A 26,786-nucleotide genomic window follows, 5' to 3' on the forward strand; every position below is an offset into this window, starting at 1 on the left:
CCTTTCCTCATAAGATTTTCCTACCATTCCAGGCAACATCCTGGTAAACCTCCTCTGCACTCGTTCCAATGCCTCCACATCCTTCCTATAGTATGGCGACCAAAACTGCACACAATACTCCAGATGAGGCCGCACCAGAGTCTTATACAACTGCAACATGACCTCAGGACTCCGGAACTCAATTCCTCTACCAATAAAGCCCAGTACACCATATGCCTTCCTCACAGCACTATTTACCTGGGTGGCAACTTTCAGTGATCTGTGTACATGGACACCAAGATCCCTCTGCTCATCCACACTACCAAGTAGCCTACCATTAGCCCAGTAATCCATCTTCTTGTTACTCCTACCAAAGTGAATGACTTCACACTTAGCTACATTGAATTCCATTTGCCACATTTCTGCCCAGCTCTGCAACTTATCTATATCCCGCTGTAACCTACCACTTCCTTCCTCACTATCCACAACTCCACCGACTTTTGTGTCATCCGCAAACTTGCTTACCCAGCTTTCAAGCCCTTCCTCTAGATCATTTATAAAGATAACAAAAAGCAATGGTCCCAGAACAGATCCTTGTGGTACACCGCTAGTAACTGCGCTCCAAGATGAACATAGTCCATCAACTACTACCCTCTGTCTCCTTCCAGCCAGCCAATTCCTAATCCAAACCTCTAATGTATCCTCAATGCCATACCTCCGTAGTTTTAGCATTAGCCTACCACGGGGAACCTTATCGAACGCCTTACTAAAATCCATATACACAACATCTACTGCTTTACCCTCGTCCACTTCCTTAGTCACCTTCTCAAAGAACTCAATAAGGTTTGTGAGGCACGACCTGCCCTTCACAAAACCATGCTGGCTATCCTTGATCACGTTATTCCTATCCAGATGTTCATAAATCTTATCCCTTACCATTCTCTCTAAGACTTTGCCCACAACAGAAGTGAGACTCACTGGCCTATAGTTACTAGGGCTATCCCTACTCCCTTTCTTGAACAAGGGGACCACATTCGCTATCCTCCAGTCCTCTGGTACTATTCCCGTTGACAATGACGACATAAAAATCCAGGCCAATGGCTCTGTTATCTCCTCCCTAGCTTCCCATAGGATCCTAGGGTAAATGCCATCAGGCCCAGGAGACTTATCTATTTTCATCCTCTCCAATATTCCCAGAACCTCTTCCCTGCATATTTCCAGGCCATCCATTCTAATCATTTGTGACTCCATATTCACATCAGCAACAGTGTCCTGTTCCTGAGTGAATACTGATGAAAAGTATTGATTTAGTGTCTCTCCAATCTCCTCCGCCTCCACACACAACTTCCCACTACTATCCTTGACTGGACCGATACCTACCCTAGTCATCCTTTTATTCCTGACATACCTATGGAAAGCCTTTGGGTTTTCCCTAATCCTACCAGCTAAAGACTTTTCATGTCCCCTTCTCGCTTCTCTTAGCTCTCTCTTTAGATCCTTCCTGGCTACCTTATAACTCTCTATCGCCCCAACTGAACCTTCACGCCTCATCTTTACATATGCCGCCTTCTTCCCTTTCACAAGGGATTCCAATTCCTTACTAAACCACGGCTGCCTCACAAGGCCCTTTACACCATGCCTGACTGGTACATACTTATCGAGGAATTATTCTGAGATTGTACCCTCTGGTCCTAGACTCTCCCATGAGGGGGAAATAGCTGCTTTTGAATTTCAGAGTGTTCAATTCCCAGTGCAAGTTTGCTTTGCAACGTCAATCAACAAAGCACAAGGTCCGGGCTGTAAAGCAACTCTCAATCATTCAAAACGGTGGCAATCTGCTCATCAAACTGCATCACACTTCATGGCCAAACCCCTTCTTGATGAGGCAGCAGAGGAGGAAAAAAGAGAAGTGAAGTCCTAAATAAAAAAACTGAAAGACCTGCAGATGCTGTAAGTCATTAATGTTTTGGGTCCAGTGACCCTTCCTCAGAACTAATGGTAGCTCAGAAAATGTTGAAGTTTAGGCAGAAGAGAGGGTGGCACAGAGGGGTAAGGACTAAACAATAGGTGGGGATAGATCCCAAAGAGAGAGAAGAACAGTTGGACAAAGGAGAGGATGCCGATCTGGCTGGGAGGGTGAATAGATGTTAATGGAGACTCTTAGTGGCTAACAGTGGGCTGGGTGTAACAGCAGACCATGTGGTAACAAGGCTGGGTGTAACAGCAGACCATGTGGTAACAAGGCTGGGTGTAACAGCAGACCATGCGGTAACAAGGCCGGGTGTAACAGCAGACCATGCGGTAACAAGGCCGGGTGGAACAGCAGACCATGCGGTAACAAGGCCGGGTGGAACAGCAGACCATGCGGTAACAAGGCTGGGTGTAATAGCAGACCATGCGGTAACAAGGCCTGGTGTGTGCATGGGAGGTGAGGTAAGGGCATGGGAGTACTAAAGCCTTAAAGTTATCGAACTCAATCTGGCGTCCAGAGGGCTGCAGGGTCCCCCAAGCAGAATTGGGGAGCTGTTCTTCCAGCTTGTGCTGAGCATCGCTGGAGCACTGCAGCAAGCCTGAGACAGCGATGTTGGCCAGGGTACAGGGTGGGGTGTTAAAGTGACAGGCAACTGGAAGCACAGGGGCTTGTTTGTGGGCAGAAGCAGTGTCCTAGTCTGCGTGTTGGCTCCCTGCTGTAGAGGAGAGCACATTGTTAGCAGTGAGTGCAGCAGGCTAGATTGTGGGAAGTACAGGTAAAGTGCTGCTTCATCTGGAAGGGGTGTTAGGCCCTTAAGTTCACCAGATCCCACCACCTCACGGGGTGTGCAGTGCCAAATGTGTGGTCTGTGTGGTGGGAATCATCCTGCTCAGTCCCATAATCCCCCACAGCAGAAACCCATGACCCTGAGGAGACATCAGCCTTGAATCAAAGGACAGCCAATGATGAATAATTTTGCGTCAGTCTGCTTATTTGTGTTTCATATTTTACAGGACTAAAATGATTAATTAATTGTGTGGAAGAAGGTTATTCAGTGGATTCTCAAACAGGAGTTGTTGGATATTCCACATGTATATGCTGCAAGTCTCTTACGACTTGATAAAAGCAGTTTGTTTTATCTTAATTTGAATTTTATTTCCCAGATGAAGCTCATAACCTAATAACATCGACAATTTACAGCCAAAGCATGTCAGGTGGAAATTGTCACATAAGGCAATAAGTTCTGAAAGGGTTAATGTTGAAGACTGCATTAAACGCCGCCAATTCTGATACCACACCAACTTGGGTAAGGGGTAGGATCTTGTGGAATCCCATGGTCTCCTCATAGTCTTAGCAACAAGTCTAGTGTTATTTCTAACCAATCTCTTTGGATGTGGTATCTCTGGGGCAGGTGGGACTTCAACTCGGATCTTCTGGCTCTCATGTAGGGACATTACTACTCCAACACAAGACCCTACTAACAAGGTCAGAAGCTGTGGGTGGCATGGTGGATCAGTGGTTAGCCCTGCTGCCTCAGCGTGTTAGTGGCTTGGGTTCAATTCCACCCTTGGATGACGGTCTGTGTGGAGTCCGCACATTCTCCATGTGCCTGGGTGCTCCGGTTTCCTCCCACAGTCCAAAGATGTTCAGGTGAGGTGGGTTGGTCATGGAAGGTTGGTGTGGACTCAATGGGCAAATGGCCTGCTTTCCACACTGTAGGGATTCCACATTTTAACTCATTGATATCATGCAATGAAAATACTTTCTCAGACAAATGTTATTCCTTGTTAAGGCTCACCAGTGTTTTCGTTTTAAATATAGAATCCCTACAGTGCACAAAGAGACCATTCAGGCCATCAAGTCTCCACCAAATCTCCGAAAGGTCATCTCCAACCCCATCATTAGAATGGCCAATCCACCTGAACCCTCATATTTTTGGGCTGTGGGAGGAAACCCACACAGACACGGGGAGAACGTGCAAACTCTCCACATACAGTCACCGGAGGCTGGAATCGAACCCGGGTCCCTGGGGCTGTGAGGCAGCAGCGCTAAGCACTGGGCCACCGCAAACCAAAGGGGTGATTCTTAAACTGAGTCACAGAACAAGGATGGTGGTATTATCTCTCATCCAAAAAATACTGTGGTCATGACTTCCAGACATTTGTAATCAGTGGGGAAAATGGTTCAATGTACATAATGTGGAGGCAGCATTACAAGGACCTAAAGGTAAAGTTACCATAGTCAGACCCATTAGAGAGAGTTGGCAGGTGGTGGTTTAACCTGCGGGTCACCATGCCTCAGGCGAGGGGAGAGGTTGAGAAGGGCAGTCCCTCACAATAACCACAGGCAGTGTGGGAATTGAACCCATGCTGTTGGCATCACAAACCAACCAACTGAGCCAATCAGCCACCTGATAGGGCCACACACAACACCCAGGCAGGCCTGATAGAACCATTTCTTGTGAGCACCTCCTACCACAGAAATTATTTTAAATGATATTGATGTTTCACCAATGAGATTGGTAGGGTGGTCATTTGGTTAGAGACAGAAAGAACTGCAGATGCTGGAATCCAAAACAGACAGGCAGGAGGCTGAAAGAACACAGCAAGCCAGGCAGCATCAGGAGGTAGAGAAGTCGACGTTTTGGGTGTAACCCTTCCAGCCTCCTGTCTGTCTATTTAGGTCATTTGGGGTTGCCAAATCTTCAGTGCTTTAGACGTTCTAGAGATTAAAGGCACTACATAAATGCAAGTTATTGTTACGATTACAAACACTGCAAAATTATTGCTGGGATGCTAATAAGTCAAACACAAATTATGAGATCCAATTATGTTTATTAAGTACAGTAGGCAGTATACTAAACATAATCCAATCTATGCCAGAAGTATTTTATCACGATTTATTCTGAATTGAAAGATGGATTTCCTTCAGATTAGTTTGACACATCCTCAATAACAGACTTTGTCAAATGAGAAAGAAAGCTGTCTTCAGCAGTAAGGAGGTCTTTACTTCAGGGATCTGTATATGTCTGACACTGACTGAATGCCTGTCTTCTGGTTTGTGTATAAAAAGGATGTGAAACGAGAAAAATACACAGGAGGGCCTATTCCAGGTTTGTTTGGTCAGATGATTCAGTGCCTTGAACATGAACTGACCTACTGATTATATAAATAGGATAATAACAGAGTTCGACAGTTAAGCAGCTGCCTGAGGCTTCCCACAATGCCTTTTTGCTGCTAAAAGGAGCACTACCCAATTCACCTTGAATTGTAAGCAGGTCAGTTGTGCTTGTTTAAGAGTGTCATTAACAGTAACAGGACCTTTCTTTTATTCAGTCAGGGGAGGCGGACATCACTGGCTGGGCCCATCCCTAGTTACCCCTTTGAGAAGGTGGGGGGTGAGCTGCCATCTTGAACCGCTGCAGTCCATGTGCTGTGGGTTGACCCACAATGCCCTGAGGGAGGAAATTCCAGGATTCTGTCCCAGTGACACTGAAGGGACGGCGATATATTTCCAAGTCAGGATGGTGAGGGGCTTGGAGGGGAACTTGCAGGGGGTGGTGTTCCCATGTATCTGCTGCCCTTGTCCTTCTAGATGGAAGTGATGGTGGGTTTGGAAGGTGCTGCCTGAGGATCTTTGGTGAATTCCTGCAGTGCATCTTGTAGATGGTACACACTGCTGTTACTGAGCGTCGGTTGGGGGAGGGAGGGGATGTTTGTGGATGTGGGGCCAATCAAGTGGCTGCTTTGTCCTGGATGGTGCGGAGCTTCTTGAGTGTTGTTGGAGATGCCCCCATCCAGGGGCAAGTGGGGAGTATTCCCTCACACTCCTGACTTGTGCCTTGGAGATGGTGGGACAGGCTTTGGGGAGACAGGAGGGGAGTTACTTGCTGCAGGATTCCTAATCTTTCCTCTGCTCTTGTAGCCACTGTGTTTGTATGGCTGGTCCAGTTGAGTTCCTGATCAATGGTAACCTCTAAAGTGTTGATGATGGGGGATTCAGTGATGGTAACACCATTGAATGTCAAGGGGGAGTAGTTAGGTTGTCTATTATTGGAGATAGTGATAACCTGGCATATCTGTGGTGTGAATGTTACTTGCCACTTGTCAGCCCAAGCCAGAATATTGTCCAGATCTTGTTGCAGTTGAACATGAACTGCTTCAATGTCTGTGGAGTCACGAATCGTGCTGGATATTGTGTAATCATCAGCATACATCCCCCACTTCTGACCTTATGATGGAGGGAAGGTCATTGATGAAGCAGCTGAAGATGGTTGGGCCCAGGACACTACCCTGAGGGACTCCTGCAGAGATGGCCTGGAGCTGAGATGACTGACCTCCAACAATCATCTTCCTATGTGTAAGTGTGACTCCAACCAGCAACGGGTTTAGCTCCTGCTACCCATTGATTCCAGGTTTGGGAGGGCTCCTTGATGCCACACTCGATCGAATGATGTCAAGGGCTGTCACTCTCACCTCCCCTCTGGAATTCAGGTCTTTTTCCATGTTCAATCCAAGACTGGAATGAGATCAGGAGCTGAGTGGGCCTGGCTTAATGCAGTCTGTTCCCAAACTGATACTCATTTTATTAAAACCCTTGAAAGTGAATGTTGAACTTTGAATTCTGAAATCAGATGTTGCACAACACATTGACTGGTTGTGGGATCATAATAACTGCCAGTAAATTTGCCCTTGACCACATTGAGATCATAGAAAAGATAAATTACAAGACTGCGTTCCTGCTGATGGTTATCCTTACTGTTTTATTGGTTCCTAGAGGGCATTACAATTTTGGATCTTGTACATTAAAATAACATTCCATTCTTCCTCTGCTTCAGAACCTGGCTTCAAGCCAAAACTCTACTTTCTCTCATTACTTCGGACCCTTAAGATATATTTTTAGACAGCAACAGTGATTGGACTTATCATGGTTGCAATAACTGTAACACTGTTTTAACACTGAACCCAGCTCAGGCTCATCAGCTAAGAGTTTCCTCTCTTGACTGGCTTTAAAGGCCTCAGTAAAGGGAGGGTTTAGTAGTCTCAGTGTCGTTCAGAATAAGTAATAACACTGACATTCTCCATCAATCTGGGATATAAAGCTAGCCTCCATCATGATGACCAAGGTAGTGATCATCATTGGTTAGGAAAATGCAGCTAGGGAAGAAAATCTGACATCTTTTCCCAGTCTGGCCTACACGTGACTCCAGACCCCCAGCCCCACACAGCCAATGTGGCTAACTCTTTAAATGCCCTCTGAAATGGCCAAGCAAGTTACTCAGTTGCCTCAAGAACGCAACAAGGTAAAACAGGAGAGACTGTTCTATTTCAGAAAGTCAAATGGTGAGGAAGAGAGACACGGTGCGGCACGGGCGGCACGGTGGCACAGTGGTTAGCACTGCTGCCTCACAGCGCCAGAGACCTGGGTTCAATTCCCGACTCAGGCGACTGACTGTGTGGAGTTTGCACGTTCTCCCCGTGTCAGCGTGGGTTTCCTCCGGGTGCTCCGGTTTCCTCCCACAGTCCAAAGATGTGCGGGTCAGGTGAATTGGCCATGCTAAATTGCCCGTAGTGTTAGGTAAAGGGGTAAATGTAGGAGTATGGGTGGGTTTCGCTTCGGCGGGTCGGTGTGGACTTGTTGGGCCGAAGGGCCTGTTTCCACACTGTAAGTCTAATCTAAAACACAGAAATTACTGGAGGAACTCAGCAGGTCTGGCACCATCTGTGGAGAGAGAAATAAGAGTTAAGATTTCAAGTCCGGTGGTCCGTCATCAGAAAAGAAAAATAAACATAGAATTCACACCTATTTTTACATCTTTTTCTTTTTCACCTCCATTAACAATCCCTTTTCCTTCACCAGTATAAAAGAAATATTTTCCAACACCTTGCAGTTTTGAAGAAGTCATACTCGAAACAGAGCATTGTGAACAGGAATCTCTGTTTACACAGTAAAGTTCTTCAGCAGTGTTGAAACATGAGGATAAATGAGAGCCAAGAGATTGACAATGTCAGGTGTTAAAGTTGACATCCCTGTTATCTCATTTTGAGATGATTTCTGATTCAATCTTCGCAGTTCCAATTGCAAATCGTCCAGTGAACGTAGCCACCGCTGAAGAGATCTTGGGGGATTCTTCACGGTCCTTAGGTGAGTCTTTTGAAGAAGTGAATCCTTACACTTCCTGATGACTGCCCCATCTCCACAGCATAAGAATCTCCAGTTCCCACCATCTTTCTGTTGCAATGGAATAACATGAGCTCTGAGCTCTCCACCAGCCTTTCTCTCTCAGATCTTCTCAACACCAGTGAGTAATGTGAAAGAGGTAAACTTAAAAGGCATCCAGTTCAGCAAAATGTCTTCATCCTGATATGGCAGCCACCTGCCAGTGCTATTGCAATTGAGGTTAGCAGAGGAGACACCAACAACATGGTTTCAATTCCCACATCTAGGTGAGGTTACCATGCAGGACCCTCCTTCTCAACCTTACACTGATGCCCAAAACGGTGATTCTCCTGCTCCTCGGATGCTGCATGAGCTGCTGTGCTTTTCCAGCACCACACTCTCGACACTGAGGTGTGGAAACCCTCAGGTCAAACCCTCATCGCTGTTGAACGAGACAGGACGACCTTTGGGTGATATTATTATTACTCCAACTCTTTTGGTTTCAGCTGCTGGAAGTGTAGTTCCAAAATCAGCATTCAGGCGCTCCTCCTCAGTTTGGAACGGCTTGCTCAGTTAGAATGGAGAAATCTTGAACAAGTGCATAATCACTTTTAGCAGTGGGACAGGGGCTGGTATGGACAGAGGTGGGAGATGAAGGCTTGATCAGTGTGGAAATAGTTCCAATCTTAAGCAAAATACTTAGGTTAAATGTTTCATATTAAGGAAGTATTTTTAGGAGGTTGTGGAAGGGTTTAATACATACCCGATCTTCTGAAGGTCAACTGTGCTGTCTCCTGCTCCAGTCATACGGAAACAGACCCTTGGGCCCAACCAGTCCATGCCAACCCTAATCCCAAACTAAACCAGTCCCACCTGCCCGCCCTTGGCCCATCTCCCTCCAAACCTTTCCTATTTATGTCCTGATCCAAATGCCTTTTAAACATTGTAACTGTCCCCACACCCACCACTTCCTCAGGAAGTTCATTCCACACATGAACTACTTTCTGTGTAAAATAATTGCCCTCAGGTTTTTTTTAAATCTCTCACCTTAAAAATATGCCCCCGAGTCTCAAATACCCCACCCTCGGAAAAAGACACCTGTCATTTACCTTATCTGTACCCCTCATGATTTTATAAACCTCAATAAGGTCACCCCTCAACTTCCTATACTCCAGGGAAAGAAGGCCCAGCCTATCCTTATAACACAAACCCTCTATTCCCTTCAACATCCTGGTAAATCTCTTCTGAAATCACAGAAGATGCAACACTCGCCTAGCCACCTCCTCACTGCCCCAAAACGCACCTTCCGGCGAAAGCAGAATTTCATTTGTACTCCTTTTAGTCTAGTCTAAGGCATTTGCTGCTCTCAGTGTGATCTCCTTCACAAATGTCAGGCCAAATGTGGGTTTGGTGACCACTTTGCAGAACACATCTGCTGCCGTTGGAACGGCCCCGACCTCCCAGTTGGTTGCTATTTCCATAAACCACCTTGCTCTCTCAAGGCGAGCATACTGAATGGCCTGGACAGAGTGGAGGTTGGGAAGATGGTTCCATTGGTAGGAGAGACTAGGACCAGAGGGCACAGTCTTTTAGAATGGAGATAAGGAGAAACTTCTTCAGCCAGAGAGTGGGGAATCATTGCCACAGAAGGCTGTGGAGGCCAGGTCATTGAGTATACTTAAGGTTCTTGATTGTCAAGGAGATGAAAGGTTACAGGGAGAAAATGGAAGAATGAGGTTGAGAAACGTATCAGCCATGATTGAATGGTAGAGCAGACTGGATGGGCTGAATGGCCTAATTTCTGCTCCTGTGTCTTATGGCTAACATCTCCATCTGGACTTCCTACAGTGTTCCAACAAAGCTCAATGCAAACTCAAGGAACAACATCTCAGGCATGTTACAACTTTCAGGACTCAACATGAAGTTCAACAACTTCAGACCCAAAGCACCATTTTGAAATTTATGCCCCTCTCTGCTTTCAGTCAGAGCTCATCTTTACTGTCATAGAGTCATACAGCATAGAGTCAACAGACCCTTCAGTCCAACCAGTCCATGCCGACCCTCATTCTAAACTAAACAAGTCCCTGCTCCTGGCTCATATCCTTCAAATCTTTCCTATTCCTGCATTTATCCAAATGTCTTTTAAACGTTGGAACTATACCCACATCCACCACTCTCTGTGTAAAAAAATTGCCCATATCTTTTTTAACTCTTTCTCCTCTCACCTTAAATATGTTCCCTAGTCTTGGAAATTCCCCCACTCTAGGGAAAAGACACCTGCCACCCATATCCCTCATGATTTTATAAACCTCTATAGAGTCACCTCTCAACCTCCTATGCTCCGGTGAAAAAAACTCCCAGCCTTCCTTTACAACTCAAAACCCTCCATCCTGGCAATATCTTGGTAATTTTTTTTCTGAACCCTCTCCAGCGTAATAATATCCTTCCTGTAGCAGGACGACCAGAACTGGACACAGTTCTCCAGAAGGGGCCTCACCAATGTCCTGTACAACCACAACATGATGTCCCAACTCCTACACTCAAAAGGACTGAGCAATGAAGGCAAGCATGCTACACACCTTCTTAACCCCCCTGTCTATATGTGATACAAACTATGTACCTGCACCCGAAGGTCTCTCTTTTCTACAACACTACCCAGGGCCCTGCTTTTAAGTGTCTAAGTCCTGCCCTTGTCTCACATTCTATGACGCCTTTGATTGCCAATCTCTTTGAGCCATTCCCTGACCTGCCCTCTTCTTCAGCTTACCCTTTTTAACAGCAGAAAACCCAGCGCTCTTCCACCTCTCCTCAGTTCTGAAGAACTGTAATGCTGAACTCGAAACTTCCAGGCTGAAGTTCGGTCCACAGGTACTGCCATACCTGCTGGGTTTCACCTGCACTGTCTCTGTTTTCAATTGCTGCTTTTACTTCCTATTCCTGCAGAGGGAAAAAACAAACGTGACTCTTTTCTCCTTTGGGCTGCGTGCTGAGGTACCTAGATGTAGGGATTTCACTGGCGGGAGTGGAGTCTTAAAAAGGTGAATAGCACTAGCCAGAAAGAGGCCCTTCAGCCCATCGAGTCTGCACTGCTCTTCTGAAGGGTGTCCCAACCAGATGCACCCTATACCCATAAGCAAAAAATTCAGCTGGCTATCCTGCTGATTGGTGCCCTTGAGAAAACATAACCAGGTTGGTAACTTCCTGAAGATACACGGCTTGAGGAATTTTTGTGTGTCAGCACAAAACACAAAACAGTGATTATTATTCGGGCTTGATGTTCAACCATGCTTGTTTCCACGTGTTGCTGGAATTTCTTTCAATTTACTATTCATAATTTAAAAACGCACCTCATTACAGACCTAGAAAGGAATACAGCATGATTGCAATCGCAGTGCAACAGATAATCACATAAACATAAACCAAAAGAACTGCGGTTGCTGGAAATCCGAAATAGAAATCGCTGGAAAAGCTCGGCAGGTCTGGCAGCATCTGCAGAGAGAAATCAGAGCTAAGCGTGAAGCGTAAACTCGGATTTCTCTGCACAGATACTGCCAGACCTGATAAGCTTTTCCAGCAATCTCTGTTTCTTTTAAACAGACAACTACGGTTGATTTAAGCTGAGAAGTCAAAATCAAGGGCCTAAAGTTGCAGGACGTGGTCCAGTTTGGAAACAGCAGGAGGGAAGACAAGATCCATCTTGAAGCAACAGTTTGTTGGAGATCTCAAGCAAAGTCGAGGAGTTCCAGGATTTTTGAAGAAAGACTGATTTCAGAATCTGAGGTGCAGGTCTTAAGTAGAACTGAGGTAAACCAATTGTTGCAGACCTGATCACTCAAGTTATTTGCATTTAAAAGTGGTCTAAACAGCAGCCCCTCAGCTGCTCCTGATGCATTTAAGTCGGTTTTTGAAATAAAAAAGTTTATTCTGTAAGTTGCTGTCTGTCTCCGAAGCCTGGATGTAACGCAATTTTTGGTAAAGTATCTCGTTTTGAGTTTTCTTTGTCCAAGGCATGGTGATTTTTGAGGCGTGATCAATCATGACATCACTGCAGGAGCCAACATGGAGTTGTCCCAAACCGTCCACAAAGAATTCTGGAGCGAAAGAGAAAAGAGGCAAAGCAGCTGGTCAGGCAAGCGACGGTCTGAACTTGGACTTGCGTCCATTCTCATAGTCTGAACCCAGGCCATTCACAACATGGTGTCTGATTGGGTCATGGATCTTGATCATGTTTCCCCCCCCCCCCACCCTGCCCCTGTGAAAGTAGGGAAGAAGGGTCGGTGGGAGAGAGGGGGAGGCGACACGGGTGGTATGAAAGCAGAACGAGATTCGCTCACATCAAGCCTGTGACCCAAAGCGGGCATTTGCCCACTCCCTTGGTTTGAATCCAGGCCATTCTCACTTGCCTGCTTTTGCCCCATATCCCTGTAAACTTTCCCCTTTGTGTTAAATCTTATAACTGTACCCGCCTCTACCACTTCCTCTGGCAGCCCATTCCACACACACGTACCACCCTCTGCGTGAAAAGACCCCTTAGGTCTCTTTTATATCTTTCCCCTCTCACCCTAAACCTATGCCATCTAGTTCTGGACTCCCCTATCCCAGGAAAAAGACTTTGTCTATTTATCCTATCCATGCCCCTCATGACTTTACAAACCTCTATAAGGTCACCCCTCAGCCTCCGACGGTCCAGGGGAAAAAGCATCAGCCTATTCAACCTCTCCCTGTAGCTCTCACCCTCAAAACTCTTTCTTTCGCCCTTTCCAGTTTAATAACATCCTTCTTTAGAGAGCTGGGGTGGCAGTCTGGCCCCGAAAATTAGGCCAGGCCTCATTCTTAATCTGCCGAGGGTGGGGGGGTGGGATGGTTTCTCCGATATGTTTTCACTTCAATGCCATCAGCTAACAATTCACTGAGGGCCTGAAAGCACAAATCGGCCTTCACTCACCTAAATGTCCCTGTCTTGTTAAATGTGGATCAAATCCAACTTGCTGCAACTTTTCCGTTCGGGCGAGGAAGAAGTTGATGACAGCATCTGTGACGACACAGTTAGGGAAGCCTTCCACAGCGTGGTAGTATCCTGGGCGAATTCTAAGGCAGTCTCCCTCCTTCCCGCCAGCTTGCACACTGAGTTTGTGGAGAAACGTGGCTGAGTATGTTGTCACCTCTCGCACTGAGCCTCCGACCTGGAACAGATCGAAAAACAGCTCTACGTTGCAGTGCCAAAGTCAGAGATTTACAAATGGATATGGATAGGTTAGGCCAAGGGGCCACAATTTGGCAGCTGCAGTTTAACGCGGATAACGGTGGTCAGAGGAATGGAAAGGCAACTTATTATTCCAATGGACAGAGACTTAAGAGTGCTTTGGTGCAGAGGGATCGCAGGTACAGCAGGAAGGCACCTGGAAGTTTAACAGCTGAAGGAGCGGAGTATAAAAGAAGTGTTGCTGCAACTGTACCAGTGAGGGCTGGTGAGCTCAGGAATATCAGATTGAAAACAGAGCTGAGGAGGACTTACTGCTCAGAAAGGGTCATTCATTCCCCCAGAGTGCAGAGGTTGCTGGGGTGGAGACACACAGATTTTTAATGGGTTGAAGGGTGATGGAGAGCGGGCAGTAAAGTGGAGTCAAGGCCAAGATGAGATCAGCCATGATTGTCAGAAATGGCACAGCAGGCTCGAGGGGCGGAATGGCCTGCTCCTGCATTCAGTCCTTAGGTACGAAAGGGCGATTTTGAAGCCATGTTATCAGCATGGGCTCCACAGTGGAAATGGAGTAGAGTGAGAACAATCAAAAGCACAGGTTTTCTCTGTCTGTACACTTCACCAAGTGACGGAATGTGAGCGTACAATTCCAAAGGGTCTGCTAACATTATCGGACAATGTACATTATCGGACACTGTAGTAGCAAAACCAGGAAGGTGGATTGTTCTCTGAATGGCGAGAGGTTGGGAAAGGGGGGAGTGCAGTGAGCCCGGGGTCCCCTTGTACACCAGTCACTGTAAGTCAGCCTGCAGGGGGCAGCAGGAGGTGGCGAAGGTCAATGGGATAGTGAGAGGGTTCGAGTACAGGAGCAGGGATGTCTTGCTGCAGTTGGACAGGGCCTTGGTGAGACCACACCTGGGGTATTGTGTGCAGTGTGGGTCTCCTTATCTGAGGAAGGGTGTTCTGGTGATGGAGGGAGTACAGCAAAGGTTTCCCAGACTGATTCCTGGGATGGCAGGGCTGATGTATAAAGACAGACTGAATCAGTTAGGACTATATTCACTGGAGTTCAGAACGAGGGGAGATCTAATAAAAACCTATAAAATGCTATCAGGACTGAACAGGGTAAACACAGGAAGGATGTTCCCAATGGTGGGAGGAGTCCAGAACCAGGGGGTTGCAGTTTAAGGAGACGGCGGGGGGGGGGGGGGGGGGGGGGGGGAGGCCATTTCAGACTGAGCTGAGGAGAAATGTCTTCACCAAAGAGTGAGAAGCCTGTGGAATTCTCTACCACAGAAAGCAGTTGAAGCCAAAATATTGAATGTTTTCAAGAAGGTGTCAAATATAGTTCTTAGAGCTAAAGGGATCAAAAGGTATGGGGGAGAAAGTGGGAACTGGGAACTGAGTTGGATGATCAGATATGGTTGTATTGAAAGGGAGGAACAAGTTCGAAGGGCCAAATGGTCTACTCCTGCTCCTATTTTCTATGTTTCAACATAAATTGGAAGCTGTCAAGAGGCAGTCTCTCTTGTGATGTGGCTATTGTTTGACACAAGGGGATTGAGCTCACTATATCCAGTGTCGTTTTCTCAAGAATGTCCACCATTTTCTCCAGCTTGGTGTCTGCAGCGAAGATGAAGTCATCGTCGACCCAGAGCAGATACTTTGTTCTGACCTGGGAGACTGCCAAGTTCCGCCCAGCAAACCAGCCCTGGGGAGATAAGCAACGATGAATTGAAGCAACAGCAATGAGATACTGACCACCCCCTCACTTAACCAGAGTCTGTCTCTGCCTTCAAATTATTCAAAGACACTGCTTGCACCTCCATTTCTGGAATTCCGAACACACTCAAACATCTGAGAGAAAAATAATGGCCTCATTTCTGTTTCAAATGGGAGACCCCCTTAGTTGTAAATAACGACCCCAATTTTACTTTGTTTCACAAGAGAAAATAAATATCTTGCTTTTCTGAACTCCAGTGGATACAAGCTGAACCTGTCCAACCTTTCCTTATTCTAGGCTAAGTATTGGTCTCAACTGCCTCCAATGCCTTTCTATCCTTTCTTAAATAAAGTGATTAATCCTGTACACAGTGCTCCTATCTGTGTGGAGGTTGCACATTCTCCCCATGTCTGTGTGGGTTCCTCTCACAGTCCAAAGATGTGCAGGTTAGGGAGGATTGGCCATGCTAAATTGTCCCATAGTGCCCCAGGGATGTGCAGGTTAGGGTGGATTGGCCATGCTAAATTGTCCCATAGTGCCCGGGGATGTGCAGGTTAGGGAGGATTGGCCATGCTAAATTGTCCCATAGTGCCCAGGGATGTGCAGGTTAGGGTGGATTGGCCATGCTAAATTGTCCCATAGTACCCAGGGATGTGCAGGTTAGGGAGGATTGGCCATGCTAAATTGTCCCATAATGCCCAGGGATGTGCAGGTTAGGGTGGATTGGCCATGCTAAATTGTCCCATAGTGCCCAGGGATGTGCAGGTTAGGGAGGATTGGCCATGCTAAATTGTCCTATAGTGCCCAGGGATGTGCAGGTTAGGGTGGATTGGCCATGCTAAATTGTCCCATAGTGCCCAGGGATGTGCAGGTTAGGGTGGATTGGCCATGCTAAATTGTCCCATAGTGCCCAGGGATGTGCAGGTTAGGGTGGATCGGCTATGCTAAATTGTCCCATAGTGCCCGGGGATGTGCAGGTTAGGGAGGATTGGCCATGCTAAATTGTCCCATAATGCCCAGGGATGTGCAGGTTAGGGTGGATTGGCCATGCTAAATTGTCCCATAGTGCCCAGGGATGTGCAGATTAGGGAGGATTGGCCATGCTAAATTGTCCTATAGTGCCCAGGGATGTGTAGGTTAGGGTGGATTGGCCATGCTAAATTGTCCCATAGTGCCCAGGGATGTGCAGGTTAGGGTGGGATTGGCCATGTTAAATTGTCCCATAGTGCCCAGGGATGTGCAGGTTAGGGTGGATTGGCCATGCTAAATTGTCGCATAGTGTCCAGGGATGTGCAGGTTAGGATGGGATTGGCCATGCTAAATTGTCCCATAGTGCCCAGGGATGTGCAGGTTAGGATGGGATTGGCCATGCTAAATTGTCCCATAGTGCCCAGGGATGTGCAGGTTAGGGTGGATTGGCCATGCTAAATTGTCCCATAGTGCCCAGGGATGTGCAGGTTAGGGTGGATTGGCCGTGCTAAATTGTCCCATAGTGCCCAGGGATGTGCAGGTTAGGGTGGATTGGCCATGCTAAAATGTCGCTGCTGAAAATGTGTTGCTGGTTAAAGCGCAGCAGGTCAGGCAGCATCCAAGGAACAGGAAATTCGACATTTCGGGCATAAGCCCTTCATCAGGAATAAGGAAAGTGTGTCCAGCAGACTAAGATAAAAGATAGGGAGGAGGGACTTGGGGGAGGGGCGATGGAGATGTGATAGTTGGAAGAAGGTCAAGGTGAGGGTGATAGGCCGGAGTGGGGTGGGGGCGGAGAGGTCAGGAAGAAGATTGCAGGTTAGGAGGGCGGTGCTGAGTTCAAGGGAATCGACTGAGACAAGGTGGGGGGAGGGGAAATGAGGAAACTGGAGAAATCGGAGTTCATCCCTTGTGGTTGGAGGGTTCCCAGGCGGAAGATGAGGCGCTCTTCCTCCAACCGTCGTGTTGTTATGTTCTGGCGATGGAGGAGTCCAAGGACCTGCATGTCCTCGGTGGAGTGGGAGGGAGAGTTAAAGTGTTGAGCCACGGGGTGGTTGGGTTGGTTGGTTCGAGCGTCCCAGAGGTGTTCCCTGAAGCGTTCCGCAAGTAGGCAGCCTGTCTCCCCAATATGGAGGAGGCCACATCGGGTGCAGCGGATGCAATAGATGATGTGTGTGGAGGTGCAGGTGAATTTGTGGCGGATATGGAAGGATCCCTTGGGGCCTTGGAGAGAGGTAAGGGAGGAGGTGTGGGCGCAAGTTTTACATTTCCTGCGGTTGCAGGGGAAGGTGCCGGGAGTGGAGGTTGGGTTGGTGGGGGTTGTGGACCTGACGAGGGAGTCACGAAGGGAGTGGTGACCTGACGAGCCCATAGTGTCCAGGGATGTGTAGGTTAGGTCCATTAGTCGGGGTAAATGTAGGGTAAGGGAATGGGAATGGGTCTGTGTGGGCTATTCTTTGGAGGGTCAGTGTGGACTTGTTGAGCCAAATGGCCTGGTTCCACACTGTCAGGATTCTATGTAGTCTCACCAGTGTCCTGTATAACTGGAGCATAACCTCCCTACTCGTGTCCAATTCCCCTCACAATAAACTGTAGCATTCTATGACCTTTCCTGATATGCCTGTGGACTAACCTTCTGTAGTTTATGCACGAGAATACTCAGATCGGTCTGCATCTCAGAGTTCTGCAATCTCTCACCATTTAGATAATAGCCTTTTTTATTCTTCCTGCCAATATTGTCTGCCATTTGTCACATATTTGCCCACTCACTTGCCCTTCCTATACCTTTTTGTAACCACCTTGTTTCGGTTTCACATCTTCCCTTCCTACCTGTCTTTGTAGCATCAGCGAATGGAATACCTTTGTTTAGTTGTGAAGGGTTGAATCCCCAGCACCAACTCCTGTGGCACACCACTGGGGACATCCTGCCAGCCTGATAAAGACCCATTTGTTCCTGTTGTCTATATCCCGTTAGCCTGTCAATCAGTTATCCATGCCAAAATATTACACCTTACACCATGACCTCTTATTTTTCTCAATAACCTTTGGTGTGACACTTGATCAAATGCCGTCTGGAAATCTAAATACAATGCATCCACTGGCTTCCCATTAGCTACGGTACGTAACCTCCTCAAAGAATTCCAATAGCTTGGTCTAAACAATTGGGACAGCACAGTGGTTGGCACTGCTGCCTCCTAGCAACAGGGACCCAGGTTCAATTCCACCCTTGGGTGACTGTCTGTGTGGAGTTTGCACATTTGCCCCGTGTCTGTGGGGGTTTCCTCCCACAGTCCAAAGATGTGCAGATTAGGTGGATAGGCCGTACTAAATTGTCCAGGGATGTGCAGGCTGGGTGGGTTAGCCATGGGAACTGCAGGGTGATAAGGTAGGGTCTTGGATGGGTTGCTCTTTGAAGGGTCGGTGTGGACTCGATGGGCAGAACAGCCTGCTTCCACACTGTAGGGATTCTACAAATTCCTCTTTATGAAACCATGTCAGCTCTGCCTGATTACCTTGAACTTATCCAAGTGCCCTATTATAACATCTTTAATAGTAGCTTCTAACATTTAACCTATTACAGATGTTAAGCTAACTTGCCTTTCAGTCTACCTCCCTTAAAGGAGTTTTTTTTTAGCTATCTTCCAATCTAATGTGAATCGTCCCTGAATCAAGTGAGCTTCTTTTTTGGAAAATGACTACCAATGCATCACCTACCAACTATATCACTAGGTCATTCTGTAAGATTTCAGACTGAAGTCCATCAGGACCCACTCAGCTCACAGCTCCATCAATTCACTCAGTGCCACTTCCCCTGTGATGATAACTTCTCAGATTTTCTCCCTTCCTTTCCATTTCCTGATTTATTCGGATTTGTTACTTTTGGGATGTTACTTAGATCCTGTGTATTGAAGACTGATTCAAAATTCCCATCTGTCATCTCCTTAGTTTCTGGCGTTAAGTCGTCAGACTCCCTCTGCATTGGACCAGTGCTCACTTTCCTAACTCTAAACTACATAAACCCCTCGCATCTGTATTTATATTTCTGGCTAGCTCTCTCTAGTACTTGATATTATTGCTGTCTTTTACATTCTGTCCAATCATCTGACTTACCACCGACCTTTCCATAATCATATGCTTTTTCCTTAAGTTTGAGACTTTCTTTAACATTTCTAGTTAACCACAAATGGTGGGTTACTCATTGCAATGTATCTATTTTGTGTATTCTAGAATATCTTCTTAAATGTCTGCCAGTGCATCTCGGTTAACCTCTCCCTTCAACTGGTTCACTTCAGCCAGTTCTGTTTTCGCGCCCTGATAATTCCACTTATTTAAATATGAAAATAAATCCCAGACCCAATCCTCTCCCCCTTCTTTTACGTTATTTTACTGTGATATGGCGACTGTTAGGGGGCTTGTACACCACTCCTCAAGTGATCTGGGTGGCACGGTGGCACAGTGGTTAGCACTGCTGCCTCACAGCGCCTGAGACCCGGGTTCAATTCCCGACTCAGGCGACTGACTGTGTGGAGTTTGCACGTTCTCCCCGTGTCTGTGTGGGTTTCCTCCAGGTGCTCCGGTTTCCTCCCACAGTCCAAAGATGTGCGGGTCAGGTGAATTGGCCATGCTAAATTGCCCGTAAATGTGGGGGTATGGGTGGGTTGCGCTTCGGCGGGTCGGTGTGGACTTGTTGGGCCGAAGGGCCTGTTTCCACACTGTAAGTAATCTAATCGTGACCTCTGGCCTTTATTGGTTTTCATCTCTGACCAAATGGTTTCTGTATCCTGTTTGCCTGAAAGAAGGTCATCCTTTTTTTGAACATTAATGCCATAATTAAGAGTCCCCCACTCCACCTTTTCTTAGCACCTTGGCCTTCTGAGGTGTACCCTTCAGCAATTCAGGCCTTCATCCTACAGCTCGGCCTCAGTCGTAATCATGATGTTCTTCTTAGTCAGTGCGCACTGACCATAGCAGTTTCAGGAAAATAGAGGCAATTAAGACAAAAGGAAAGGTTTGCTGAAGTATGAGGGAAGGATTTCAGGCTGGACCGTGTCTGTGAAAGCGAGAAAAGAGCTCAAAGAGCCTTGGCAGATTGACAGCAGTGCTCAAGCATTCACAGGCTGTTTTCACAGACAGACAGCAGCCACATTTTTGACTCAAATGAATAAAGTCAGCAACAGGACATGCTGTGGCAGTTCATACACTCAGAGCATGCTTTCAGCATAGACAGAGGCCATCCAGCCCATCATCTCCATGCTGGCTGATGAATGGGCAATTCAGAATGTGCCAGACCCTGTTCACTCCTCAAACGGTACCAATTTAGGTAATGACCCAATGGTCTTTTGAAAGCCTCAGGTGAACCTGCCTCCCCCCCACACTCTCAGACAGTACATTCCAGACCCTAACCCCTCGAGTGACCCTGCCTCCCCCCACAATCTCAGACAGTACATTCCAGACCCTAACCCCTCGAGTGACCCTGCCTCCCCCACACTCTTGTACATTCTTATTAGTGACAAACAGCATGGTGTCGTGCAGGGGAGGTTGTGCCTCACTGACTTGATTGAGTTTTTTGAGGAGGTGACAAAGATGATCGATGAGGGAAGAGCGGTTAATGCTGTTCACGTGGTCTTCAGTAAAGCCTGTGACAAGGCCCCTCCTGGCAGACTGGTATAAAAAGTGATGTCACATGGTATCGGGGTGAGCTGGCAAGATGGGTACAGAACTGGCATGGTCATCAGAGACACAGGGTAGCGGGGGAAGGATGCTTTTCGGAATGGAGGTCTCTGACCAGTGGTGTTCCACAGGGATCAGCGCTGGGATCTCTGCTGTTTGTGGTCTGCATTAATGACTTGGAGAAACGGTGGCTCAGTGGTTAGCACTTCTGCCTCACAGTGCCAGGGACCTGGGTTCGATTCCAGTCTTAGGCAACTGTCCATGTGAGGTTTCCACATTGTCCCTGTGTCTACGTGGGTTTCCTGCGGGTGTTCCGGTTTACTCCCACAATCCAAAGATGTGCAGGTTAAATTAATTGGTCATACTAAGTTGCCCATAGTGCTCAGGGATGTGTAGGCTAGGTGCATTAGTCAGGGGTAAATGTATGGTAATACGATAGGGGAATGGGTCTGGGTGGGTGAGCCTTTGGAGGGTCGATGTGGACTTGTTGGGCTGATGGGCCTGTTTCCACACTGTAGGGACTCTGTTCTATAAAAACCTGGCTGGTTTAATTAGTAAGTTTGTGGACGATACAAAGATTGGTGGAGTTGTGGATAGTGAGGAGGATTGTCAGAGGATACAGCAGGATATAGATCAGGTGGAGGCATGGACTGAAAAATGGCAGATGGAGCTTAATCCCGACAGGCGGCACGGTGGCACAGTGGTTAGCACTGCTGCCTCACAGCACCTGAGACCCGGGTTCAATTCCCGACTCAGGTGACTGACTGTGTGGAGTTTGCATGTTCTCCCCGTGTCTGCGTGGGTTTCCTCCGGGTGCTCCGGTTTCCTCCCACAGTCCAAAGATGTGCGGGTCAGGTGAATTGGCCATGCTAAATTGCCCGTAGTGTTAGGTAAGGGGTAAATGTAGGGGTATGGGTGGGTTTCGCTTCGGCGGGTCGGTGTGGACTTGTTGGGCCGAAGGGCCTGTTTCCACACTGTAAGTCTAATCTAAAAAAAAAAGGTGTGAGGTGCTGGATTTTGGAAGGTCAGGTACAGGGGGAAATGATACAGTGAATGGCAGGACCCTCAGGAGGATTGATATGCAGATGGGTCTGGGGGTGCAGGTCCACAGCTCCCTGAAGGTCACAGCGCAGGGAGATAAGGGAGTAACAAAGGCCGATGGCATGCTCCCCTTCATTGGAAGGGGCATTGAGTATAAGGACAGACAAGTTCTGCTGCAGCATTATAGAACTTTAGTTAGGCCACACTTGGAATATTGTGTCCAGTTCTGGTCACCACATAACCAGAAGGATGTGGATGTTCTGGAGAGGGTAGAGAAACGGTTTACCAGGATGTTGCCTGGTAAGGGGGATTTTAGCTAGGAAGAAAGGTTGGATAGACTGGGTTTGTTTTCACTGGAATGCAGGAGGTTGAGGAGGAACCTGATCGACGTTTATAAGATTGTGAATGGCATGGGGGATAGAGTGAGGAGCATGAGGCATTTCCCCAGGGTGGAGGGGTCAGTTACTAGGGGACACAGGTTCAAGGTGTGAGGAAGGGAATTGAAAAGAGATGTGTGAGGCAGGTTTTTCACATAAAGGGTGGTGAGTGCCTGGAACACCCTGCTACAGGAGGTGGTGGAAGCAGACACAATAGCAGCATTCAGGAAGCACCTGGACAAATACATGAATAGGAAGGGAGTAGAGGGATAGGGATCCTGTAGGTGAAGACAGTTTTAGTATGGAAGGGCAACATGTGTCAGCACAGGCTTGGAGGGCAGAAGGGCCTGTTCCTGTACTGCATCATTCCTTGTTCTAAATTCCAGATCATAACCTCCCAGCTCTTGTATTCAATGCATTGACTAATAAAGACAAGTCTCCCATATTACTTCTTAACCACTTTATCTACCTGTCCTGCTGCCTTTAATGATCTGTGGATATCAACACCAAACACCCTCTGACCTTCTATACTCTCTGGGGTCCTCTTATTCAATGTGTACTCCTTTGCCTCGCTTGCCCTCTGAAAAATGGGTCACCTCACACTTTTCAGGATTACGTCCCCTTGCCACTGGCCAGCCCATCGACAACGTCCTGCATTCTAATGCTTTTCTCCTCCCTACTTATCACACAACCAATTTCTTTTGTCTAACTTGCAAAAGTTACTGGTTTCCTCTGTCAAAATACAGCATCACAAAACGCAGTTAGGATTCACATGCCTCTTTGAAATCACAAGCTGATGGAATTGCTGACGTGGGCCAACAATTTGTGGCATTCAGACAGGAGGCACCAAAGAATCCTCTCGCTAATCTTACGACTGACATATCGGAGGCGGGCCTGCTCGAACAGGCCTCATTAGGCCAGCCAGCCAGCTGCTGAGCTGGTAGGAAATACTGCCATTCGTTTGCTCAATGCTTGTGAAAAGTGCCTCATGCGTTAGCCACCGTTTGAGCTCTGCTCTTTTTTTTTGCGTTCATGCCTTGCTGTTGTCGCTTTGCCGTTGGTGTACTGGGCTACCATGTGCTTTTAGCTAGCGTCGTGCAGCCACCGCCATTGCTTGCCAGCTTCCAAACATTGAGGAGCCTTCGGATTCAGAAAGGGAACGGGGCTGCTAAGCTGAGGCATTCCACATCCAAGGCCACCATGTCTTTGTGATGGAACTGTGGCTAACTTCATCAGGCAGATTTCCAGACAGCCTCTCTATAATGAGAGAGAGGAGGCTGTGACCTCCTTTACCCGTTAGTCACCACGTGTTCCTGCTGACAGAGCCTTTCAATCTATCCCACACCAGGCGGTGCCCTGCCTGTCTCAAATACTCTGCCAATTTTAGTACCTCCCCAACTCCTTTTCCATGTGGAAAAAGCATCAGGAAGAATGGAGATAGATTGGAACAGCACAGCGTCAGGGACCCAGGTTCAATCCCACCCTTGGGCAACTGTCTGTGCGGAGATTGCATTCTCCCAGTGTCTGCATGAGTTTCCTCCCACAGTCCAAAGATGTGCAGGTCAGGGTGGATTGGCTATGTTTGGAGTGATAAGTTGGCATTATTCGCCTCTGAGTCTTTTTGCACTTGAAGGACTGTCATTTTGGTCTCATTTGTTTCAAACTTGCTTTGTAAAGAGTAGAACCTCAGACAGACACAGTTTCCATAGTTTTAGAAACATCCCCAAATATTTGGCAAGTTTAACTGAAACTCGATCCTGCCTTCCACTGCATACTTTGTGGATGATGTCACTGTGCTATGTTTTGTCTTGTTCTTTAAAAATGTCCGCAGATTGCTGCCAATTTGCACACAATTAACATTGCAATAATACTCCACAATCAATCCAGACATGACTGTTTCAGAGCTGTGCTGGTAATTCTCGCACTTTTCTGCTCCATTGCCTGTGTCTTTACCCACAACGAGCCTTGTTCACCCATCGCACACTGGCCTACATCAGCACTCCCACCCACTCCACCTCAGGCGTTTTAAAATTCTTATCCTCATTTCCAAACCTTATTCTGTCCTGTCTTGGGAACCTCCATTCCCACAATCCTCACGGGTTGTGAGTTCATGGAATGCCCTGCCAGTAGCAGTGGTGGACTCTCCCTCTTTATGGTCATTTAAGCGGGCATTGGATAAGCATATGGAGGTTATTGGGCTAGTGTAGGTTAGGTAGGCTTCGGTCGGCGCAACATTGAGGGCCGAAGGGCCTGTACTGCACTGTATTTTTCTATGTTCTATGTTCTCTCTCTGACTCCACTTCTGGTTTCCTGCATCCCCAATTTATGGCCATTCCTACACTTGTCTTAAGCTCCTATCTCTGAAAATCCTCCCTCTGCATCTTTTACCTTATTTAGTTTCCATTCTAAATTTGGAGGTCTCCAGTCCTAATATCTCTGTCTGTGGTTTGGTGTCATATTTTGTCAGATGTCTCCCCCCTCCCTCCAACCCCATGTAGCAGCTCGGAATGCCCTGCATTGTTAAAGTCGCTATAGAAATGCAAATTGCTGCTGTAATCACAGTTTTTTAAAAAATAAACTTGTTCAGGAGATGTGGATGTCATTGCTTGTCCCTTGAGAAGGTGGGAGTGAGCTGCCTTCTTGAACCGCTGCAGTCCATGTGCTGTGGGTTGACCCACAATGCCCTGAGGGAGGGAATTCCAGAATTTTGACCCAGTGACACTGAAGGAACGGCGATATATTTTCAAGTCAGGATGGGGAGTCTTTAATTGCCTTTCTCTTGACTATTCACACAACTGAGCTTAAATTTTCTTAGCTTCAAATAACCCCTTCAGGGTTCCACCCAAACTCTTCTGCTCTGGAGCTTCCAACTAAAATCCTTACTCCAAGGTAACATATTTTCTAATTTTTTTAATGAATGACCTCCTTTCTCATTTGCCGAACACCAACCAGAATTTCTGCAAACTGCTATCAAAAGTTTTCCAATCAATGTTTTTTCTGTCCAAAGCAAAGGAAAGCAATTGGACATTCATTTAAACAGAAAGCAAGCTAATGATTTTCAAAGGCTGCTCTGGCTAATCTTAGAACTCTCATTATGCAAACAAATCCTCAGATCACTCCATGAATTCTCTCTCATACTAGTTTTCTCAAAAGAAAATCATGGCTCCAGAAATATTCATTGCTTAATTATTAGTCCCCTCTCATACACATGCCACTAATCCACAATTCAAATTCTAAAATTATTTCTTTTTATATATAAATTCCACCATCTTCTGTCACATATCAAAGTTACCGATGAGTTCCTGTGTGACTGACTGTGGTAAACATTCCCTCCTCAGTCTCCTCGAGCTGTCTGCAGCCTCTGACACAGTGACCATCCCATCCTCCTCCAGCCCCTCTCCACTGTCACCCATTTCCTTCTTTATCCACCTCCTCGTAACCAGAGAATCACCCACAATGGCTTCTCTTCCTGCTCCCGTTCCCTCGGATAATCCTCCAATGATCGATCCTTGTTCCCCTCCTATTTCTCATCTCAGTGCTGCCCCTCAGTGACGCCATCTGAAGACACACTGACACTGACCCACCCCCAGCTCAACCTCACCATCGCCTCTCTCTCTCTCTCCCTCTCCAACACTCCCTCCCCTTCTTTTACCCTCTCCTGGCGCAAATTTCCCAGACTGCTGATCCGACATCTTGTACTAGCTGAGTAGGAACTCAGGGATCAATATCGGGAAAACAAAAGCTGCTGTCTTTGCCCCTCATTCCAGCTCCCATTTCCTAGCTACGGACTCCCTGGAAACTGTTTGAAATGAAACCAATCTTGGCATTGTTTTTAACTCTTATATTCAGACTTGCATTAAGATTGCTTATTTCCACTGAATGATACTCCTTTCCTATCTTTGATGGGATCAGAGTCACTGTTTGTTGCCCATTCCTAATTGCCGTTGAAGTTAGTGGCGTTGCTCAGCTATTTATTTAAGAGTCGCCCACATTGCCTGTGGGCCGATGTAGGCCAGACCAGCACCTCTAAAGGGCATTAGATACCTAGATGGGCTTTTACAACAATCGACGATAGTTATCTTGGTCACTATGACTGAGAGGAGTCATAAGGTCATACAGCACAGAAACAGACCCTTCGGCCTAACCAGTCCATGCCAACCATATTCCCAAACTAAACTAGCCCCCCCCTCCCCCAACCCCACCTGTACTTAGCCCATATCCCTCCAAACATTCCTTATTTGTGTCTTTTAAATGTTGTAACTGTCCCCACATCCACCATTTGCTCAGGAAGCTCATTCCACACACAAACCACACTCTGTAAAAGATTTGCTCATGCCCTTTTTAAAATCTTTCTTCTCTCACCTTAAAACTATGCCCCCTTGTCTTGAAATGCCTCACTCTGGGGTAACGACACCTGCCATTCATCTTGTCTCTACCCCTCATGATATTATAAACCTCTATAAGGTCAGCCCTCAACCTCCTATGCTCCAGTGAAAAAAAGTTCCAGCCTCTCCTTTTAACGCAAACCTTCAAAATCTCTTCTGAACCCTCTCCAGCTGAATAATATCCTTCCTGTAACAGGGCAACCAGAACTGGACACAATACACTAGAAGAGGCCTCACCAATGTCCTGCACAACCTCAACATGACGTCCCAACTCCTACACTCTAAGAACTGAGCAATGAAGGCAAGCATG

General features: G+C 47.0%; 1 protein-coding gene across 2 annotated transcripts in view; it reads right to left on the reverse strand.

Moving 5' to 3' along the window:
* Positions 1-4,835: 4,835 nt before the first annotated feature.
* Positions 4,836-26,786, reverse strand: part of LOC132805703 (beta-1,4 N-acetylgalactosaminyltransferase 1-like) — a 187,528-nt gene continuing 165,577 nt past the window's right edge. For both annotated transcript variants that reach the window (XM_060820895.1, XM_060820894.1), the window contains exons 9-11: positions 14,881-15,021; positions 13,056-13,293; positions 4,836-12,201 (exon numbers count right to left, since the gene is read on the reverse strand). In XM_060820895.1, the coding sequence (XP_060676878.1) occupies positions 11,984-12,201; positions 13,056-13,293; positions 14,881-15,021 (597 nt within the window). In that variant the 3' untranslated portion in view covers positions 4,836-11,983. The remainder of the gene's footprint in view (positions 12,202-13,055; positions 13,294-14,880; positions 15,022-26,786) is intronic.

Source organism: Hemiscyllium ocellatum, chromosome X (assembly GCF_020745735.1).
Source record: "Hemiscyllium ocellatum isolate sHemOce1 chromosome X, sHemOce1.pat.X.cur, whole genome shotgun sequence".
Classification (NCBI taxonomy): domain Eukaryota; kingdom Metazoa; phylum Chordata; class Chondrichthyes; order Orectolobiformes; family Hemiscylliidae; genus Hemiscyllium; species Hemiscyllium ocellatum.